At 44.7% G+C, this 21,158-nt stretch overlaps 1 protein-coding gene across 1 annotated transcript in view; it reads left to right on the top strand.

Moving 5' to 3' along the window:
* Nucleotides 1-6,222: 6,222 nt before the first annotated feature.
* The window catches only part of LOC133382022 (metabotropic glutamate receptor 6-like), a 42,265-nt gene continuing 27,329 nt past the window's right edge, over nucleotides 6,223-21,158 (top strand). The window contains exon 1 of the mRNA XM_061621676.1: nucleotides 6,223-6,717. Coding sequence (XP_061477660.1) covers nucleotides 6,223-6,717 — 495 coding nt within the window. The remainder of the gene's footprint in view (nucleotides 6,718-21,158) is intronic.

Below are 21,158 nucleotides of genomic sequence, written 5' to 3'. Positions count from 1 at the left end.
TCTGGTCCAGCTCCTCAGTTTGAGCAACTCATCAATCAGTTGAGCTGCTATAAGCCTCTTAAGCAAAGATGTCTCTGGACTGAAAGGGGCAGGCCTTGAGCTAGTGTAAATCACCCCAACAACCTTAGACCATAAGATGGGAAAGGACAAGATAGGAGGAGCTCAGTCATAAAGGGCCAGATCCGGAGGTGGCCAGCCCTCCATGGGCTACTTTGACCGGTGAGCAGGGGCAGCTCCCCTGCAAATCACCTGACACCATATGGCATCTCATGATTAGAACTTCAGCCTCCACCTGCAAAGGAAGAATTGGGAGCAGGCTCTAATTGCAGGCAATATGAAGCTAGATGATCTGACTTGGTATAAGGCTGCTTCCTATGTTTCAAAGTAAGCAAAGTTGGCCTTGCCCAGGCTCAGGTTGGAAAGGCTGGGGTTGGATACAACCATTGGTGCAACGCAGAAGGCAAGGGGTTTGCTGCAGTGGGGGTGGGGGGGTGAGAAAGCAGGTCCTCTGCTACTGGTCTCCTCTTCCCTCCTGCCACCTAACATGGCTGTCTTGAGGGTCAGGGTCCATTGTAGCCCCACCCCACCCTGTCCATGCCAACCTGCATAACCAGCCCCTCTTTCCTTTTAATCCTGTTTGGAAGGAAGAGACCCTCCATTTTCATCCGCTGCCCCCAGCCTGATCCGGACAAATGCATTCCCTTCTCGCTGCTACCAAGCTACTATCCCAGTGGCCCAGGCTTTGGCACTTTTCATTGCAGGGCAGGCACACCACTTTCAGCTTTAAGCAGCTGCATTTCAGCTACTGCCAGAGTCACAGAGGGAAGTAAATAAATTACACACGCACACGCGAGTGCTCAAAAATCACAGCTCTGTATTTATGGTCCTCAGTCCTGGCGGGTACCACTGTCCTTCCTCTCACTTCCTCCAAAGCCATCTCCATTCTCCTCTACGTCAACATTTGCCAGGTCCCCCTGCCCCATTTCCAAGCTTTACCAATCCTAACTGTCCCTCTTCAAACAGAATCCAGTGCTTGTTATTGGATTCAGACCTGATCTGAATTTTTCATATAAAAACCAGATTCCTTTAATTAAAAAAAAAAAGTGATGCTTCTAGTCCTTAGAGCTTCAGAGGATAGCACGAAAATATGCAGGCAAATCCTGATGACAGGTGGGTTCAGCAGGACTTTGGATGAGGTTCAGCACCCTGAACAGCTCCTTGCCCGTCCACTTTCCCAGGCCCCTGCAGTCTACCTACTGAACTCCGCTCCCTGATACCTATTTCCACTGCCTCAGTCCTTGTCATCATATTCCAAATTCTTAGGTTTCTAAGCTTTTTTCTTTTGTTTTCTTTTTTGGCCAATAAGCACATTTACATAGCCCTGTTTGAAGTGTTGATTATATTCTGAATAGTGAAATTTCATTTGGGGGGGGGTGTATGTGAGGAAGCAGAGCTTCCAGAAGCCAAGCCACAGCCCACTTCTATTCCAGACTTGGATTCCCCGGTACTCACTGCAGCATTCCTCTTCTGGGCAGGGGGAACACTGGCAGGTGGTATTCCTAAACCAGCCTTCACTGAGAGCAGCTACAAACAAGGACAGATGGGGGGCATAGCATGTCCAGAATACTAAAGCTCCAGGCATGGTTTCTGCAGGAACCACCTATAGCAGGGATGGGGAACTTGTGGCCTTCCAGACATTGTTGGACTCCAACTCCCATCAGCCTCAGCCAGCATGGCCAATGGTCAGGGATGATGGGAGTTGGAGTCCAACAAAAACTGGAGGGTTGAAGGTTCCCCGTCCCTGACCTATTCGATCACTTACTAAGAGGGCTACCAGAAGGAGTCGGGAGGGCTGTACAGCCTGAGCAGACAATGGCAGAAAGGGTGAGTGTGTGGAAGGAAAAAGTTTGGATGGCAACATTTTTAGAGAGAAGACATAAGAATTTCATTGGAGTTGCTCTAGAATTGCCTTCACTGCAGCAAATTCTTACAAACCTATTTCTCTCCAGGGGAAAAACACAACCAAATGGCACTACTCACATTTGAAGCAGGAACTTTTGGGGAGGTCTGGGCATCACCAGTTTTTCTTCTGAGAAATGTGTGTTTTGTGGCAGTTACGACAGTGTTAGATTTCCAAATGTGTCCCCTGGCCCCCAAAAGTGAGGAATCCCTGCTTCATATCATGTCAAAAAAGCTTAAATAAGCATAAAGCATATCAATGGACAATTAACAATATCTAACACATCAATATTATACCCATATTAAGCAATCAATATTAGAACTGTCAATAACATACCTAGCCTAGATCAAATGGTATTGTACTGCTAATCAATAAAGTTAATTTAGTAGATATAAAGTGCACATGTGTAGTAAAAGCAGAATAAATTATAACCTGTAACCAAGATGCTTGCAGTGATGAGTAACTGGGGAGGTGGGGAGCACACACTCCTGGTTGCTTTGTGTCTTGTGAGCCAGCCTGATTTTGGAGCTTTCATTCTGATCAGTGGAAGTGGACCTCCCACAAACACAAACATTAGCCCTTGCGCCAGCAGAAGCAGCCCTGTCATGAGGGTAGGAGAAGTTGTTGTCTCGGGTGGCAAATGTTTGGGCCGTTAGGGTGGCAGACAGAAAGATCAAACAGGTTTGACCCATGGGGGGGATGCAAGCAACTGAGAAGTTCTCCCTCCTGCACAAGCCAAGTTGAACAAATGGCAGCTGGGTTCCTGGCTGATTCTACCTCATGTTAATGAGTGGAAAGGGGCACCATTTGGTTGTTCTATCTCAGGCAACAAATGGCCCTTGGTGCAATTCTCCCACAAGTGACTTTTCAGTGCCAACAGCGCATTATCCCCTTCATGTGTAGTAGATGAAGAGAGGGGGTGGTAATTTCCACTAGAAGCGACAGGGATGTGTGGAAACAACCATGTTGCTCTTTCTCAATTAAAAAAACCACACTAAATGAGCACACCTGTGCATGAGTTTTACTGGAGAGGAATGTGAAAACTTCAAAGGATGAAGGAGATATTAAACAATTATTTAAAAATTACAGGGAGATTGGAAGTGGCAGGGAGAGTGGTGGAGTTCATCCTTATTTGCATGAAAAAACATCTGATAAATGCACCCATGAAAATCACTGGGCAGTATCCAATGCTAGCTCTACTCAGAGTAGACCCACTGAAATTGATGGACATGCCTACCTTATGTCATTAATTTAAATGGCTCTACTCTGAGAAGAACTAGCTTTGGATACAGCCTGCTGTAATTGCCATAGCAATGAATGAGAGAAGCTTTACATTTTCTAGCACATAAAATACTGCATTTTTGAATGAACGGGAAATCTGGTTTTATTTATTTATATTTATTTATTCATTACATTTATGTACCACCATTCCTCCAAAGAGCTTAAAGTGGTGTACATGGTTCTCCCTACCCATTTTATCCTCACAACAACCCTCTGAGGTAGGTTAGTCCCAAGGTCACCCAGGGATCTTTGTGGCTAAGAAGGGATTCAAACCCTGGTCTCCCAGGTCCTAGTCCAATACTCTAATCATTGCACCACACTGGCTGTCACTATAAACAACAATATATCACTATGAACAACAGCATTTTCTGGAGGAAGGGTATGTGTACACTCCAAATGAGAAACCAATGTGCTTTTATTGTGCAAACCCCTGAAGACGCAGAAAGACCCTCCTATTACCTTCCTATACAGCTCTTCTTAGCTTTTATTTATACAGCTGTAGGACAGCTTGTACAACCTTCTCAGCAACTATACAATCAAAGGAAATAATTTATTTTTAGTTACCGAACCAGTATCCCACTGCTCACCAAAAACAGCTTCAAGATGGCATACTGCAATAGCAAAAATAATAAAAATGCAATCTCAGATCCCTCCAGACTGTTGCTCTTTTCCAGTGAGATTCAATCACAATTTCAGGTTGCATAATTAAAGTTGATTTGGAGCTCTTGTGCAAGAAACCCATTTCCTCCCAAACCAGACAATTTTTGTGATCAAGAGATTGGAAAATGTACTGGAAAGTGAGGGATAATGATTGCTTGAGGCAACATCATGCAACCTCCCAGCAAACAAATCGGAATGAATGCACAAGAAATACCCAACATCATCTAACCTCTCCACAAACTTTGTGCAAACAAATCAGGATGAATGCTCAGTAAACAGGTTGTCTGGCACAGGAAAACCGCAAATAAAGCAGCAGAGCCAGCAGCTGAAACCTATTTAAAGAATCCTAAATATTGTTACAAGTTTGTGATAACGGTACATTTTCCCCAAAAGAGCTCACAGTTAATTCTTTACTCGTTCTGCATATCCAAGCCAATAGATCTGCCTGCCCGCCTACCCACCATCATTCCTCATTTCCTGCAACTTGTATCCCAAGTAACAGCATTCTCATATTGTCCTCCAGATGTTGCTGAACTCCAGCTCGCATCAGCCCCAGCCTGTATAGCCACTGATCACTCAGGAATGATGCGAGCAGTAGTCCAACAACATCTGGAAGGCCAGAGGTTCACCACCCATCTTACTGCACACCTATCAAACCTCTCTCTCTTTCTCCCAGCCATACCCTTGCTCAGCTTTTTCCATGTCAATCAGGAGTAGGGAACCTTTTTGACCCAGTGGGCCAGATCTTTATCTTGCCTCATCCCTGAAGGCTAGGGTTGGCAGGCTCAGGGCCTGATCCTGATCCTGTATCTTTAGGAGAAGAGAAAGTTAGCCAAGTGCAGGTGTTCCTGCAACACTGTAATGAAAAAAAAACCACAAGGTGGAATTCTCCCTTCCCCCTGCACAACTTTTAAAGATACAGAAGACCTCTTGCAGACCGGGCCTGGCAACCAAGAGGTCTTCTGTATCTTTAAACGTTGTGCTACTTACCAGTCAGCACTTGTGAAATGTCAAGTGTTGTACATCACCATCATTTTATGAGTTGCCTTTTAATTGTCAAGGCAATTTGCAAACATATTACAAAAACATTTAAAAAATCCTTATTTGGGCAAAACCTTTTATTTGGCCAATCCAAATGTCACAAAACTGTGTGAAAGATTTTGAGTTCTCTATAACTCTTCATCAGGCTAGACAGTACACAAAGCAAAAGAAAAAATGTATAGATTCTATACATTTGGTTGTTAATGAAGCCATCCTGTCTGCATCTTCTAAGAGTCTTTGGGTGCTTCCAGACAGTTGCTGCTTTGGGGTGGGATTCAGTCACATACCAACCAAATTCAGGTTGCACAATTATAGTTGCTTGGGAGTTCTGGCACAACAAACCCTCATCCCACACTTTCTAGTGCAGTTTTCTGTCACTTTTATTATTGCAAAATGGCCAAACTTTTGGGGGAAAACACTTGCCTTGATGCAGTGTCATCTAACCTCTCTGTAAACAGATCAGAATGAATGTTCAATAGCTGGTATCATCTAACCTTCTTGCAAACTTTGAACAAACAAATCAGGCTTAATACACAAGTCATCTGGGGCTGTGAACACACTAGTCACCTACAGCATTTCCATTGGCCACACCTAGAGGTGGAACGGGTTGATCTGCCAATCAGTTGCGAAATCTCTTTGAACTTTTTTTAAAAAACGCACTCAAGCTGCTCCCACCAGGTTTTACAGTAAAAAGGGGCAGGGTTTGACTAGTGTCGTGTGCCCGTTTTCAGAAAAGAGAGGTGAAGACACACTGGAACTGGCAGAACAGCAAGTGTGTTTCTACCCCTGTACATTTAATTTTATTTATGTACTGCTTAATTAAAATTGTCTCTAAGCTGTGTGAGACTGTATTAGACACTACAAAAGTCTTATTCATTTGAGTATGTTCTTTTAAGTCCACCAGAGTCTTTGGACACTTCCAGATGACCTGTTTATTGAGCATTCATGCTGATTTGTTTGCAGGGAAGTTAGTCAGCATTGCATCACACACACATATCCAACAATCTCCAATACATTTCCTCATTGATTTCCTTATCACAGAAAGTCAGGTCTTTCGGGGGGGCACAAGACCTCCCAATCAACTATAATTGTGCACACTGAATTTCCCAGGATGTGGGTGAATCCCACTGGAAAACAGCAACAGACTGGAAGCATCCTGACTCAGAATGGCAATTCTTGGAGGATGCTGGAATGAGACTCTTACCCCCACCCCATTCTAACCCTCCCTTCTTCTGTTTCCAGGCCATAAGCATCACAGGATGCAAGCAAGACAACACATCATGGACCCTGGCAACTTGCCCCTGCTTTGCCTGTGGTTACTGTGGGCCTTGGGATCTGGCCCAAGCTGGGTATGTGGTCAAGCAGCCACCCAGCCGCACTCAATCAAGATAGAAGGGGACATCACGCTAGGAGGGCTGTTCCCAGTGCACGCCCGGGGCCCAGCCGGAGTGCCATGTGGGGAAGTGAAGAAAGAGAAGGGGATCCACCGGATGGAGGCCATGCTTTATGCTCTGGACCAGATCAACAGTGACTCTGACCTGCTCCCTAACATGACGCTAGGGGCCCGCATCCTGGACACATGCTCCCGTGACACCTATGCCTTGGAGCAGTCACTGACTTTTGTCCAGGCACTGATCCAGAAGGACACTTCTGACGTCCGCTGCTCCAATGGTGAGCCACCCATCATCTCCAAGCCTGAGCGCGTGGTGGCCGTCATTGGGGCCTCTGCCAGCTCTGTCTCCATCATGGTGGCCAATGTGCTTCGCCTTTTTGCTGTGAGTAGAGGGACAGGCCTTACAAATGGCATTTCCCAGGAAAGGAGGCTGAACAGCTAAGGGGTGGCAGGGGGTAGGGATGGGGGAGAAATTAGATTTGCATTTAAAGGCAAACTGACCTAATTTGCACTTTCTGAAACAATACATGAACTGATTGTTCAGTTCATGTATTGATGATACATGCAAAGGATGCAGCCATTCTTTGAAATTTGCACTTCTCCACATTTTGCAAAATAGTTCTCCATCAAAGTAATGTGTACAAAAATGCATCATAGCAAGGAAATTGCTTTGCAAAAATGTGTACACCAGGCAAAATTGCATACAAAACTGTGTATAGTAAAAATTCACACTAAAATGCTAAAGAATTTTCAAGAGAACATTTTTTAAATTGATGTGGAAAAATGCAGACGTGAACTTAAGATTGGAAAAAATGAAAAACTGAGAGAAACAAAATCAATATATTTGCTCATCTCTATCCAGGGTGGGGTCTTTACAGATCTCTGCTTCAGAAGAAACCTTGGCGAAAGAGAGACTCCTTCAGACTGAATTTGAGTTGGGGGGCTGGGTTGCCATCTTATCCTTCACTTCAAGCAGCCAAATGTCTAGAGCAGTGGTTCCCAACTTTTTTCCTCCATGGACCCCTTGAATATTGCTGATGGTCTTGGCAGACCACTGAATTATTTTTCTGCCTATTGTAGCAATTGTAATGCACTGCACTAGACGGTGTGCGATTTTTCATTGTATTTTTATTGCCTCTTTTATTTCTTACATTGTGTTTTATAGTATTAGAGTTTGCATTCCATAGAATTCAAATTCTATAAAGTGCAATTTAAGAAACAAAAGAAGGAACACAAATACAGTTACAATCAGTATGAAAATTTAATGTGGACATGCTGGAGATCACTTGACTGAAGCTCATGGACCACCAGCGGTCCACAGACCACAGTTTGGGAAGCCTAGTCTAGAGCAAGGGCAGGAAATCTTTTTCAGCCCATGGGCCACATTCCCTCCTGGGGAACCTTCCAGTGGTAGATGGGCCAGAGGCAAAAGTGGGCAGAGCAACAGAGGTGACCATGCAACAGGTGGCATTTCAGCCATGCAAAGTCAGGTTTCTACCCACACATACACAACTCGCCATCCTCCATCCAGTCAAGCAAGAGACGTTTAACTGTTAAAGGACACATTTCAGCCAGGCAAACATCCTCTAAAAGAGTGAGGAGCCGGGCCAGGAAGACTGTGGCCCGGGAAGGCAGCATAGTCTGGGAAGAGCCCTGAGAGTTAAGTACAGAAGCCCAGAGGACCACATTTGGCCCCCAGGCCTGAGGTTCCCCCACCCTGGTCTAGAGAGGCCCTGAAAAGGTTGTGGGGTGGAATCTACCTTTCATGCTCACACATGCACACTAGATTGATGAGCACAACTGGGGGGTAAAAGGTGTTAAGGAGCAATTAGTTTGTGTTTGTATTCTTGAGTTGGCACCCTGAAGCTGTCAACACACGAGAGGGTCAGAGGGCCCTGGGAAACCAGCCTGGCCCACCTACTCTCTCACAGTCTGTGAGTTCACGAGACATGCCCAACATTCATGAGGACAAGAAAATCCTAAAGGAAACTCAGAGGGAAGAGTCTGAGATGTAAACCCACCTGCCTTGTACACATTCTGCAATACAGATCTAGTGAAACACTCTTGCTCGCACACATGCCATGATGAGCAGCCACAGCCTGACAGGCTCCCCCCTGCCTTCTCCAATCTCAGCTGTTATTGACAGGAGCTGCTGCTCATTTTGTTAAAATCCCTCTAATCCCCATCACTTTAATGGGGCTTCTGACAGACCCAGAAAGGGCGGGAAATGGAGAGTTGCTATGAAAAGGGAAATGGGACAATATGGTGTTTCCTACAGGTCTAGAAGGGGAGGATCAGAGGATGTGTGTTTGGAACCAGAGTTCTCACTGGGAGACTGGGTTCTGGTGAAGGGAACCAGGAGTTCTTGGGATCCATCTTTCTCAAACACTGGGAAAGGATCCAGTAGATATGAGCTGGAATTGGGAACAGGGTTGCCAGGTTCAGGGCTTGAGACTGATCCTGTATCTTTAGGAGAAGAGAAAGTCAGCCAAGTGCAGGTGTTCTTGCAACTCTGTAATGGGAAAAACCACAAGGTGGAATTCTCCCTCCCCCCTGCACAACTTTTAAAGATACAGAAGGCCTCTTGGAGGCCAGGCCTGGCAACAAAGAGGTCTTCTGTATCTTTAAAAGTTGTGCAGGGGGAAGGGAGAATTCCACCTTGTGGTTTTTCTCATTATAGTGTTGCAAGAACACCTGCACTTGGCTGACTTTCTCTTTTCCTAAAGATACAGGATCAGTCTCAGGCCAGGAACCTGGAAACCCTAATTGGGAAAGAGGATGGACAGCTTGGCCCTGTTGGATGCCCTCTAGCCTCAGTTTCCGCTCTCGGGCCTCATACAGATCCCAAATTTTGGTATGAAACAGCATACTAATATCTGCCTTCCATCTCCTGTTTAGCATTTCTATGGTAAATTTTCACAAACACAACTGCGCTATGACGTAGGCCAGTCATCCCCAACTTGGTGTTCCAAATGGTTTGAACTACAACTCCCAGATCTCTGAGCATTGGCCATGCTGGCTAGGGCTGGTGGGAGCTGTAGGCCAAAACATCTGGAAGGTGCTAGGTTGGGGAAGGCTGATGTAGGCTATAGTTGAGAGACAGTGGCTTGCCCAATGCCACCTATTGAGCTTCTTCATTGAGCTGCATTTCAAACTTCACTCTCCCTCATCTAAGGGCTGATTCACAGGAAGGTTAAATTTTGGATTAAAGACGCAGCTTTTGGCATCATGATAGATTTGCAAGGTTCACACTTCCCACCTTCCAATCTGCTGTTTTCCATTCACACAATTGCCGTTCCTCTGGAAAGGTTTAGTATCGCTGTTTCCTTGTGGCCCTGCCCCCAAATATACATTTTTAGTCCCTCCAGAGTATCCACATTGCTAATAGAGAGGGGGAGGGTTTTTTGTCAGTTTCATTGTTTCTTGTCAATTGCACAGAAGAGAGGGGGGGAGCTTGGGGGGGTGCAATAGACACCAACAACTATTTTCTGTCAGTTTCATTTCCTCCTGCAATATTTATAGTAAAACCCCTGTTGCTGCAGGAGATCTGCGGAGGCTCAGCTGCTGCCACTGCCCAGCCTGGCTTTCAGCAGGAGCCCAGCAACCACGGCCTCTGCTTCAGTAAGCACTGCCAGGCCATGCAGGCAGCGGTGACAGCTGTAGCCAGCAGTTACCTAGGCATCACTGTTGAGCCTCAGTCTGCCTGCCAGGCACCCACGGCTGTCTCCTTAGACCATGGCAGTTGCATCGAGAGCAGAGCTTGGAAGATTACTTTTAAAAAGCAATAAATTACAGTTACAGTTACATGCCCCAAAAAAGTAGTAATTACCGTTACAATTACAATTGCTCTAAAAGTAACTGATCACTTTTCCTCCAAAGTAATCACTGCAACTACATTTCAGTTACAGGCGGGCCCCCCCTATACGGCAGGTTCCGTTCCAGACCCCTGCCATAAAGTGGAAATCACCGTAAAGCGGAACCCCATTGAATAAAATGGGGCACGTCGCACAAAAATGATGAGAAAATGATGCGAAAATGACGCAAAAGGGCAAAATCGGCTTTAAAAACAGGGAATCAAAGCCGCCGCATTAGCAGAACGCTGGGAAGTGAAGTGCGGGAAAGCGGGGCCCTACTGTACTTAAAAAAAACCCGCCTACAAGGTGCTGGCCTTGTTGCACATCTAAGCAGCCTAAAACAACATTAAAAATAAACAAACACATACAGAGGTAGTAGAATAATTATTTTTATTCATAAGATAGCAATGGTGGTCTCTCCACTGGTAAGGGTGGTAGGGAGGGAGGCTGAGGCCACTACTCAGATTTTTGCACGTCAAACCAAGTGCAACCCCACCCACTCAGCCAGCCAGCATAATCTCACTTAACCATCTCCCAGACCCTGTCCTGCCACCAACTAAGGGACACTCACTCAAGCAAACATTTTCCCCTGAGATGCAAAAAAGTTAAAATACTGCAAATGCAGCACAGTAGCCAGAGGCCAGTTTGTGTGCCAAGTACAAACACAGTATTCTCTCTCTCTCTCTCACACACACACACACACACACACACAGACACACACACAGACACACACACACACACACACACACACACACACGTTGTCATCTTTCACCTCCACAGTTCTTTATCTCCATTCTGCTTCTGCCTCCTTCTCCTCCTTTATCCATGTTCTTGACCTCTGGATCCTTTTTCCCTCCACTCCATTCTTCACCACCACTATCCATTTTTTAAAATAATTGTTTTCTCCACTCCACCCCGTCTTACTCTCTGCCTCCTCCCTCATCACCTCCTACCCATCCACAGAGCATGAGGAAAGAGCGACACTGCACAGAAGCTCAGTTTGAGGCACATGATTTTCATCCACAAATCAGAGGGGCAGAAGACTTCCCCTGCTCCCCCCCCCCAATTAATGCCCAAAACTAATTCTGGAAACATTACAATTACTCCACAAAAGTAGTAAAATTACTCCTAGTTCTATTACAATCAAAATGTAAAGGAATTACCCACTCGTTACTCAAAAAAGTAATGAATTACAAGTAATGTAATGTATGTAGCTCTGGAATTCTGGTGGAATGTAGAGGAAGTTTAGCGCTAATTTCCGCAATAAATGATACCAGAAAAATTCCGATAGCAAGGCTGGGAAAACGGAAGATCGTGGGATTTTTGCGCTAGCTGCCGCTGCTCACGTCACAGGCATCCCAACATGCAGTGCATTCCCGCCCTTACCAACAGTCATCCCAGCATGCAGTGCGTTCCCGCCCTTCTGTTGCGCAGCCCTGTCACACAAATAGCAGATAGCAGCATTTCAGCTATATGGCAGAAGGTAAAGGGAGAGTGGTTTCATGGCAACGGGATGAGATACTTGACCTGCAGTGCGCATGTGTATAATGGGAGAGGGTTGAAAACGAGGCTCTGTTCATTGCAGCGTGTGAAAGACAGTTGCGCAAAATGCCACTATATCGGCTGAAAAAGTCCTGTTCCTTATCGCAAGAGGTCCTGCAGTGTGAAAGGGATTTTTGAAATCCGGAACGAAGTGCTACCTTTTTAATCCCTTAAACTAGCGCTATTAGCCCCATGTGTGAAAGCAGCCGTGTTGAACTAAGATCCAGATTCAGATCCCCACCCAGCTATGAAACCCACTGGGTGACCTTGGGCCAGCCACAGTCTCTCAGCCTGACCTATCTCACAGGGGTGGTGTAAGGATCAAATGGAAAGGGGGGGGGAAACCATGTGCACCGCCTTGAGCAACTTGGAGGAAAGGTGGAATATAAATGCAATAATAATTAAATAAATACATTTTGGCTGTTGTATGTGGACCCCAGCCTCAGCCAACCTGCTGAGCTTTTTAAAAATCATCATCATCATCATCAAGAAGCAGCAGTGTGGTAGTGGTGGAGATGCTAGACAAAAGGGTGGCTAGATTGAGGAGGGGGGTTAGTGCATTTAGGCCTTGGGATGATCATCAGAACTGATGACTGGTTAGCATGCACTTGGGGAATGAGAGAGGAGCAGAAGATAGATCAGCGCACGTGCACACACAAACACACCTGCCCCTCCTGCAAGCATTTGCAGGTGTGCATGCATTTGGGCACGAGGGAGGGGGGAACCCTCAACTGCCGCAGAATCTTGGAGAATGAGATTGGGAGGGTGGAATGTAGGTGGAAGAAAGGGGGGACACTGGCACACACACTTAGCCTCAGAGATGGGGAGTGAGCAAGTCCTGAGTTTCCTCACTGCTCCTTGTCTCCATCTCCAAAGGTGAGATCTGGGTGGCCTCACAAATAAGAATAATTTTTTTAAGGAGGTGGCAGCGAAGCAGGAGCCAAGAAAGGCAGGCAGGCTGGCTGCCAGGAAGGAAGAGGGAAAGCAGCCTTTCCTTGCAGCCTTGCTTCTTTTTGCTTCACAAAAAGCCCTCTCCTCTCATTCTGAGCAAGGGTCTCAGCAGCAGCAGCAGTGCAAGGATACGGGAGTCAGCGATAGCAATCCCCTCTGCTTCCTGGTCGCTTCTCCCTCAGCCTCCTTTGGCATCTGCCATGCGTGGTATAGGCAGATGCCTGCACTTGGCATGCCTGAAAGATGCTCTGGCGCTTCAGCAAAAGTTCTCCCCTCTCATTTGGAGCAAGGGGGAGGTGTCATCTGCAGTGGCAGTGGAGAGCAGACAGCATCCAGGGAGTGAAGACTTTTTTTAAAAAAATTAATAAATAATTCATTTCTTTACTGTTTGTGGACCTCTCTGGATTACTTCACGGATCCCCTGCGGATCACAGTCCCCAGGTTGGGAACCACTGTTCTAGAACCTAGAACTGTATCTGAGTTTCACCTGGTGCAGCTTTGAGTTCGAATTGTTCTCCTCCACTAGTTTGGGATTGTTTTGACAATATATAGTTATGAGCTGTATTTGGTTTTCCCTTTCAAGTGAACAATCCTCTTAACTTTTGTGCTGATAAAGCAACTCATAGGACTGGATTTTAAATGTGCATATTAAGGTCAGACCAGAAACCAACATTTTTGCCAAGTTAGATACAGATACTTAAATCAGTTCTAGAATTTCCCACAGGTGTGCAATGGCATTACTTCATCCCACAGAAGGCACATTTGTTTGTTTGATTGATTTCTTACCCACCCTTCACTGTGAGGTCCCAGGGCGAGTCACGATAACTTAAAAAAAAATAAAAACCTGTTTGGCAAACTGTTGCTTAACATTTTTCTGCTCTTTGAAATGCTGCAGCCATTAGAGTACCATTTGGGCCATTAGAGTACCCCAGCCCAGAGAAGAGTTTGAATAGCAAGCAATAATATATAAGGGTACTTCATATGTAATATTTTATACTCAGGAACAGATTCACAAGTGCCAAATTCATAAACTAATGGGTACCGCGATAAAATGTTATAGTATAGTATTTACACACACCATATTTTTCACATTGAACATAGGAAGTGGCTTTATACTGAATCAGGCCCTCTGGTCCATCTAGCTCAGTATTGTCTCCACTAACTGGCAGCAGCACTCCAGAGTTTTAGACAGACAGTCTCTCCGAGCTCCAGGGCTGGCATAACACGGTAAGCAAGGTAAGCGTGGCAGGAGGGTGCCATGCTTGAGGGGTGCCTCTGGTGCCCCTAAGCCCCACCGATACGCCGCTCAGAGACTCAATTCCTTGCCTTTCCGCTCCGAATGAGAAGGGAGAAGCCAGAAAACACTCCTCAGTTCCATTTCGTACTTTCTTTTCCCCTCTCTTCCCTCTGCAAGCATCCATGGCTGTGGCGGCAGCGGCGGCGGCCCAGCCTGAGAGGACTGGCGGGCTCTTGCACCCTCTGTGAGGTGATGAGGCACCGTTGGGAGAGGGCGCAGAGTCAGCCCGTTTAGCTGGTCGAAGGCTGGCCGCCGCTTCCTCCTCAGGGGAGTGAGGGGACAAGAAATGGAGGGCGGGAAGAAGCGGGAGAGGCAGAAGAAAACGCTACCTCAGCGTGCTCGGACCTGAGGCAAAAGTCGAGCAGGAGGCCCGTCGAGAAAAAGGGGAAAAGCGACAGAGACAGGAAAGGGCTTGAGGAGGGTCGTGCAGGATCGGGCGTTGTGGTGCCCCCATCCCATAATACCCGCTCATTGTTGCGTCGGTGCAGGCAAGCTGAGAAGGCCTCATCCAGTCACAGAATCGCAAATACATCTCAGCTTACTTTATCTAGCTTTTGGTCTAAAGCAGGTTTACCTCACCCTTCAGGTTCCCAGAAAGAATAAAAAAAGACAGATGAAAAAATATTTCCTGCATTGATGGGGGGTGGACTTGATGGCTGTATAGGCCCCTTCCAACTTTATTGTTCTGTGATTCTAAGACTAAAAAGACAAGACGCTCCCAGCTTACAAGACACACAACACGTTTTTATGATGTTTTGAAGTGTTTTTAGTGTCTGTTTGCCACCCTGGGCTCCTGCTGGAAGGAAGGGTGGGGTAGAAATAAAATAATAAATAAACAGGAAAGGAACATGGGGAAAGAGAAGTTGGGAGAGGGTGAGAAGCAAATTTTGGGACTCCGGCCTTTTGAAAGTTTATAAAGTTCTTATAGAGACCGTTCTTCAGGCCCCCAGATGGGCTTTGTTGTTGTTATGTGCCTTCAAGTCGATTACGACTTATGGTGACCCTATGAATCAGTTACATCCAAGAGGATCTGTTCTGAACCACCCTGTTCAGATCTTGTAAGTTCAGGTCTGTGGCTTCCTTTATGGAATGAATCCATCTCTTGTCTGGCCTTCCTCTTTTTCTACTTCCTTCTGTTTTTCCAGGCATTATTATCTTTTCTAATGAATCATGTCTTCTCATTATGTGTCCAAAGTATGATAACCTCAGTTTCACCATTTTAGCTTCTGGTGATAGTTCTGGTTTAATTTGTTCTAACACCCAATTATTTGTCTTTTTCGCAGTCCATGGTATCCGCAAAGCTCTTCTCCAACACCACATTTCAAATGAGTTGATTTTTCTCTTATCCGTCTTTTTCACTGTCCAACTGTCACATCCATACATAGAGATCGGGAATACCATGGTCTGAATGATCCTGACTTTGGTGTTCAGTGATACATCTTTACATTTGAGGACCTTTTCTAGTTCTCTCACAGCTGCCCTCCCCAGTCCTAGCCTTCTTCTGATTTCTTGACTATTGTCTCCATTTTGGTTAATGATTGTGCCAAGTGGTGTATTTTGAAGCAATGCAGCACAACATCCAATGGCACTCTCATACCGGTTTCTGGATCTTTCCAATGCAGGTGCCACAGGTCAGCTTGCTGGCAGGTAAGTCACCATTAAATCACCACTGAGCAGCTATGGTAGCACTGACAATTTGAGAATGAATAAGAATACTCTGTAGAGCACTCTGCATGCATTATCTCAGTCATCTTTACAACAGCCTTGTAAAGTAGGTCACTATTATCCCCATGGGGCTGAGGCATAGCGGTGTGCCTATTATGGCCACCTACTAAGTTCACCATTGCAGAGATAGTGAAACAGGGACATCCACAGCCTCTACATTACACTCATCCTCAGTTAAATCCATTCCCAGCTGGCTATAGAATTGACTCTGGTCAAGGTGTTGCGAGATGAGGAAGCTGAGAGATACAGATCACTTCCACAAGAGCAAAGAGGAATCTCTATATGTGGAGAAAGCGGTGAGAGTGAGGCAAAACTCTCTGGATTTATATATTCTACTTCCTTCTGTTTTTCCAAGCATTATTTTTTCTAATGAATCACGTCTTCTCATTATGTGCCCAAAGTATGATAACCTCAGTTTCATCATTTTAGCTTCTGGTGATAGTTCTGGTTTAATTTGTTCTAACCCCCTTTTATTTGTCTTTTTCACAGTCCATGGTATGTGCAAAGCTCTCCGCTAACACCACCTTTCAAACGAGTTGATTTTTCTCTTATCCACTTTTTTCACTGTCCAACTGTCACATCCATACATAGAGATCGGGAATACCATGGTCTGAATGATCCTGACTTTAGTGTTCAGTGATACATCTTTGCATTTGAGGACCTTTTCTAGTTCTCTCATAGCTGCCCTCCCCAGTCCTAGCCTTCTTCTGATTTCTTGACTATTGTCTCCATTTTGGTTAATGACTGTGCCAAGGTATTGATAATCCCTGACAAATTCAGTGTCCTCATTGTCAACTTTAAAGTTACATGAATCTTCTGTTGTCATTACTTTAGTCATCTTGACGTTCAGCTGTAGTCCTGCTTTTGTGCTTTCCTCTTTAACTTTCATCAGCATTCGTTTCAAATCGTTACTGGTTTCTGCATGGTATCGTCTGCATATCTTAAATTATTGATATTTCTCCCTTCAATTTTCACACCTCCATCTTGGTCCAATCCCACTTTCTGTATGATATATTCTGTGTATAGATTAAACAAATAGGGTGATAAAATACACCCCTGTCTCACACCCTTTCCTATTGGGAACCAATCGGTTTCTCCATATTCTGTCCTGACAGTAGCCTCTTGTCCAGAGTATAGGTTGCACATCAGAACAATCAGATGCTGTGGCACCCCCATTTCTTTTAAAGCATCCCATCATTTTTCATGATCTACACAAAGGCTTTGCTGTAATCTATAAAGCACAGGGTGATTTCCTTCTGAAATTCCTTGCTCCGTTCCATTATCCAACGTATGTTTGCTATATGATATCTGGTGCCTCTTCTCTTTCTAAATCCAGCTTGGACGTATGGCATTTCTCGCTCCATATATGGTAAGAGCCTTTGTTGTAGAATCTAGAGCATTATTTTACTTGCATGGGATATTAAGGCAATAGTTTGATAATTACTGCATTCTCTGGGATCCCCTTTCTTTGGGATTGGGATGTATATTGAACACTTCCAGTCTGTGGGCCATTGTTTAGTTTTCAATATTTCTTGAGACATTTTGCTCAAAATTTGGACAGATTCAGTCTGAGTAGCTTGTAGCAACTCTACTGGTATGCCATCTGTTCCTGGTGACTTGTTTCTTCCAAGTATTTTAAGAGCAGCTTTCAACTCACATTCTAAAATTTCTGGTTCTTCTTCATACGGTTCCTCTGTGAATGAATCTGTCATCCTTGCATCTCTTTTATATAGTTCTTCAGTGTATTGCTTCCATCTTTTATTTTGTCTAGGTCAGTCAGTGTGTTCCCCTGTTGATTATTCAACATCCCTAAATGTAAATGTAAATGTACTGTTTTTATATTGTACTATTGTATTTTATCTTATTGTGTTTTAACTGTTTGTACGTCGCCTAGAGTGGCCATTGGCCAGATAGGCGACACAGAAATTAAATTTATTATTATTATTATTAAATGTACTGCCTTCAAGTCAATTCTGACTTATGGCGACCCTCTGAATAGGGTTTTCATGAGGCTGAGAGGCAGTGACTGGCCCAAGGTCACCCAGCGAGCTTCATGGCTATGTGGGGGTACTCTTGGTTTAAACTTCCCTTTAATTTGTCGTTCTACCTTTTTTTGTTGTCCTATTTCTTTACAATAACAATTGTAATAGTTCTCTTTGTCCCTATGTACTAGTCACTGTATTACTGCAGTTATGGTTCTGATCGTGTTTCTGTCTCCTTTTGCTTTCCTTTTATCTTTAACCATTTTAAGAGTTTTGTCAGTCATCCCTTGAGGTCTTTCTCTCTTTTTAACTAGAGGTATTGTCTTTTTGCATTCTTCCCTGATAATCTCTCTGACTTCAATCCATAGCTTTTCTTCTTGTTCTCTATCAACTAAGTTTAAAGCCTCAAATCTGTTCCTTATTTGATCTTTATAGAATCATAGAGTTGGAAGGGGCCTTGTAGACCATCGAGTCCAACCCCCTGCTCACAGCAGGAAATCCACAGCTAGAGCATCTCCCGCAGATAGCTGTCCAGCCTCTGCTTGAAGACATCCAGCAAAGGGGATCCCACCACCTCCCTAGGCAGTCAGTTCCATTGCCGAACTGCCCTTACTGTCAAGAAGTTCCTTCTAATGTCCAATCTGAATCTACGCTCCTGCAACTTAAAACCATTAGACCTAGTCCTACCCTCTGGGGCAGCAGAGAACAAATCTGTACCCTCCTCTATGTGACAGCCCTTCAGGTACTTAAAGAGTGCAATCATGTCACCCCTCAGCCTTCTCTTCACCAGACTGAACATGCCAAGTTCCTTCAACCTTTCCTCATAAGACTTGTTCTCCATACCGGCTATCATCCTCGTCGCCCTCTTCTGAACCCGTTCTAACTTGTCTATATCTTTCTTAAAATGAGGCGCCCAGAACTGAACGCAGTATTCCAGATGAGGCCTGACTAATGCAGAATATAGTGGGACTATTACTTCCCTTGACCTGGAAACTATAGCTCTGTTTATGCAGCCCAAAACCACATTTGCCTTTTTTGCCGCAGCATCACACTGTTGGGTCATGTTCAACTTGCAATCCTCTACAATTCCAAGGTCCTTCTCACACACACTACTGCTAAGCCGGGTATTTCCCATCCTGTACCCGTGCATTTTGTTTTTGTGGCCTAAATGCAGAATCTTGCATTTGTCTTTATTGAATTTCATTTTATTAATTTCAGCCCAATTTTCTAGTCTATCCAGGTCCCTTTGGATTTTATTCCTGTCTTCCATTGTGTTAGCTATCCTTCCCAGTTTCGTATCATCCGCAAACTTCATAAGGCTTCCCTCCACCCTGTCATCTAAGTCATTGATAAAAATGTTGAAGAGTATCGGCCCCAGGACAGAACCCTGTGACACTCCACTCGAAACCTCCTTCCAGTCCGAAGCAGAGCCACCGACGACCACTCTTTGAGTACGGTATTCCAACCAGTTGTGAATCCACCTGACAGTATTTCCATGTAGTCCGCATTTGACCAGTTTGCTAATCAAAAGGTCGTGGGGGACTTTGTCAAACGCTTTGCTGAAATCTAGATAGATGACATGTACAGCATTTCCACCATCTACTAAGCTAGTGATCCGATCAAAAAAAGAGATGAGATTAGTTTGACAGGATTTTTTCTTGACAAACCCATGCTGGCTCTTACTAATCACAGCATTGTCATCTAGATAGTTGCCGATGGACTCTTTTATTATCTGTTCTAATATCTTTCCCGATATTGAAGTCAGACTGACCGGTCTGTAATTCCCCAGATCTTCTTTTTTACCCTTTTTAAAGAGCGGGACGACGTTTGCCCGTCTCCAATCCTCCGGCACCTCTCCCATTCTCCAGGATTTCTCAAAGATGATGGCAAGAGGTTCCGAAATTCATTATATTCTTCTGTGATATTATTTAAATTGTATTTTGGCATTATGATTGCTTTGTTCTTCTTTAGCTGTACTTTGATTTTCGATATTAGCAGTTCAATTATAAAAGGTAAGGGTGACGATTTATAATTTGCAGGGGGGCACCAAACACGCCAGCACCGGCCCTGCCGAGCTCTATCTGAAGATTCCAGGAGTGATGATGATTATTAAATTTATTATCTGCCCTTCATTGAAAGGTCCCAGGGCAGGTCACAACAATATAAAATACAGTATTAAAAACCATTCAAAACAAATTACAGTCACAATTAGAGGGGCCCTAAAATATATATATTTAAAGTATCAAAGGCCAGGGTGAAGGGGTGTGTCTTCAGCATATGACGAAAGCTGTATAATAAAGGTACAAGATGCACCTCTGTAGGGAGGGAACTTTGGGGCTACCACAGAGAATGCCTTCTCCTGGGCTACCACCACCACCCTCAACGTTTGAGGGCAGCAGAAGTACCAAGAGGGCCCCTTCTGCCGATCTCAGCACCTGAGAGGGTCTGTAAGGAAGGAGGGAGTCTTTCAGATATTTGGTGCCTAACTCATTAAGGGCTTTAAACACAAGCGTGAGCACCTTAAGCTCGGCCTAGAAACAAACTGGCAACCAATTTTGGATTGAAACTGGGATGTTCTACATGCAAGGCAGATGCTCTACCACTTAACTATGGCCTTTCCCCACTGAATGTCTACTTTTCTAGGGGCTTTTATGTTACGGACATCCCTCCATGTCCCACAGAAGGCATGTAAAGATACTGCTAAGCAGAACAATAAACAGAAGGATTTTGACCTGGCTGTAATATAATAACCTGAATGATACAGGCCATCTGTGAGGATTACTGGGCCCTGGCCTAACTGTCCAAGAGTCTGAGGCAAAAGGAAACAAACGAAAAGAATCAGTCTCTCGGTAGCTTCACCCTCATTACAACTAGTCTTCAAAGTCATTTAATGGAGAGCATCACTTCCTTGGTTCTCTCTATATATCAGGGGTTCTCATACTGTGGTCCATGAACAATCAGTGGTCCACAAACTTCATTTGGGTGGTCTGCAGCATGCCCATATTACATATTATATTGATTTTTAATTGTATTTTAGCTTCTTATTGTATTACAATTTAAATTCGATGGAATGCAATGAAATACAATATAAAAAATAAAAGCAATAAAATGCAATAGATAATTATACAGCATCTAGCACAGTGCATTATAATTGCTACGACAGGGAAAAATCACTAAGTGGCACCAAGCAATTTTCAAGTGGGCCATGGGGGAAAAAGTTTGGAAACCACTGCTGTATATAATTAATAGCTCCACCCCCTGGCCCGATGTCACCACAGCTCAAGGCCCGTGGGACCAAACTTCTCACTTCTCAAAACCAAAACCAGTTATTGGCTACTTCATACTACCACAACAGCAGCATCTGCCATTGTTACTTAAATTACTATTGACATCTATATTGTTGCCAGCCAGTGTTCTAGGAGGTGCTATAGTATACCAAAAGGGGGGGGGGCATGGAAGTGACACAGTCCCT

The sequence above is a fragment of the Rhineura floridana genome, chromosome 3 (assembly GCF_030035675.1).
Source record: "Rhineura floridana isolate rRhiFlo1 chromosome 3, rRhiFlo1.hap2, whole genome shotgun sequence".
NCBI classification, from domain to species: domain Eukaryota; kingdom Metazoa; phylum Chordata; class Lepidosauria; order Squamata; family Rhineuridae; genus Rhineura; species Rhineura floridana.
Note: the sequence above shows the minus strand (reverse complement) of the source record. Positions and strands in the feature narration are given on the sequence as shown.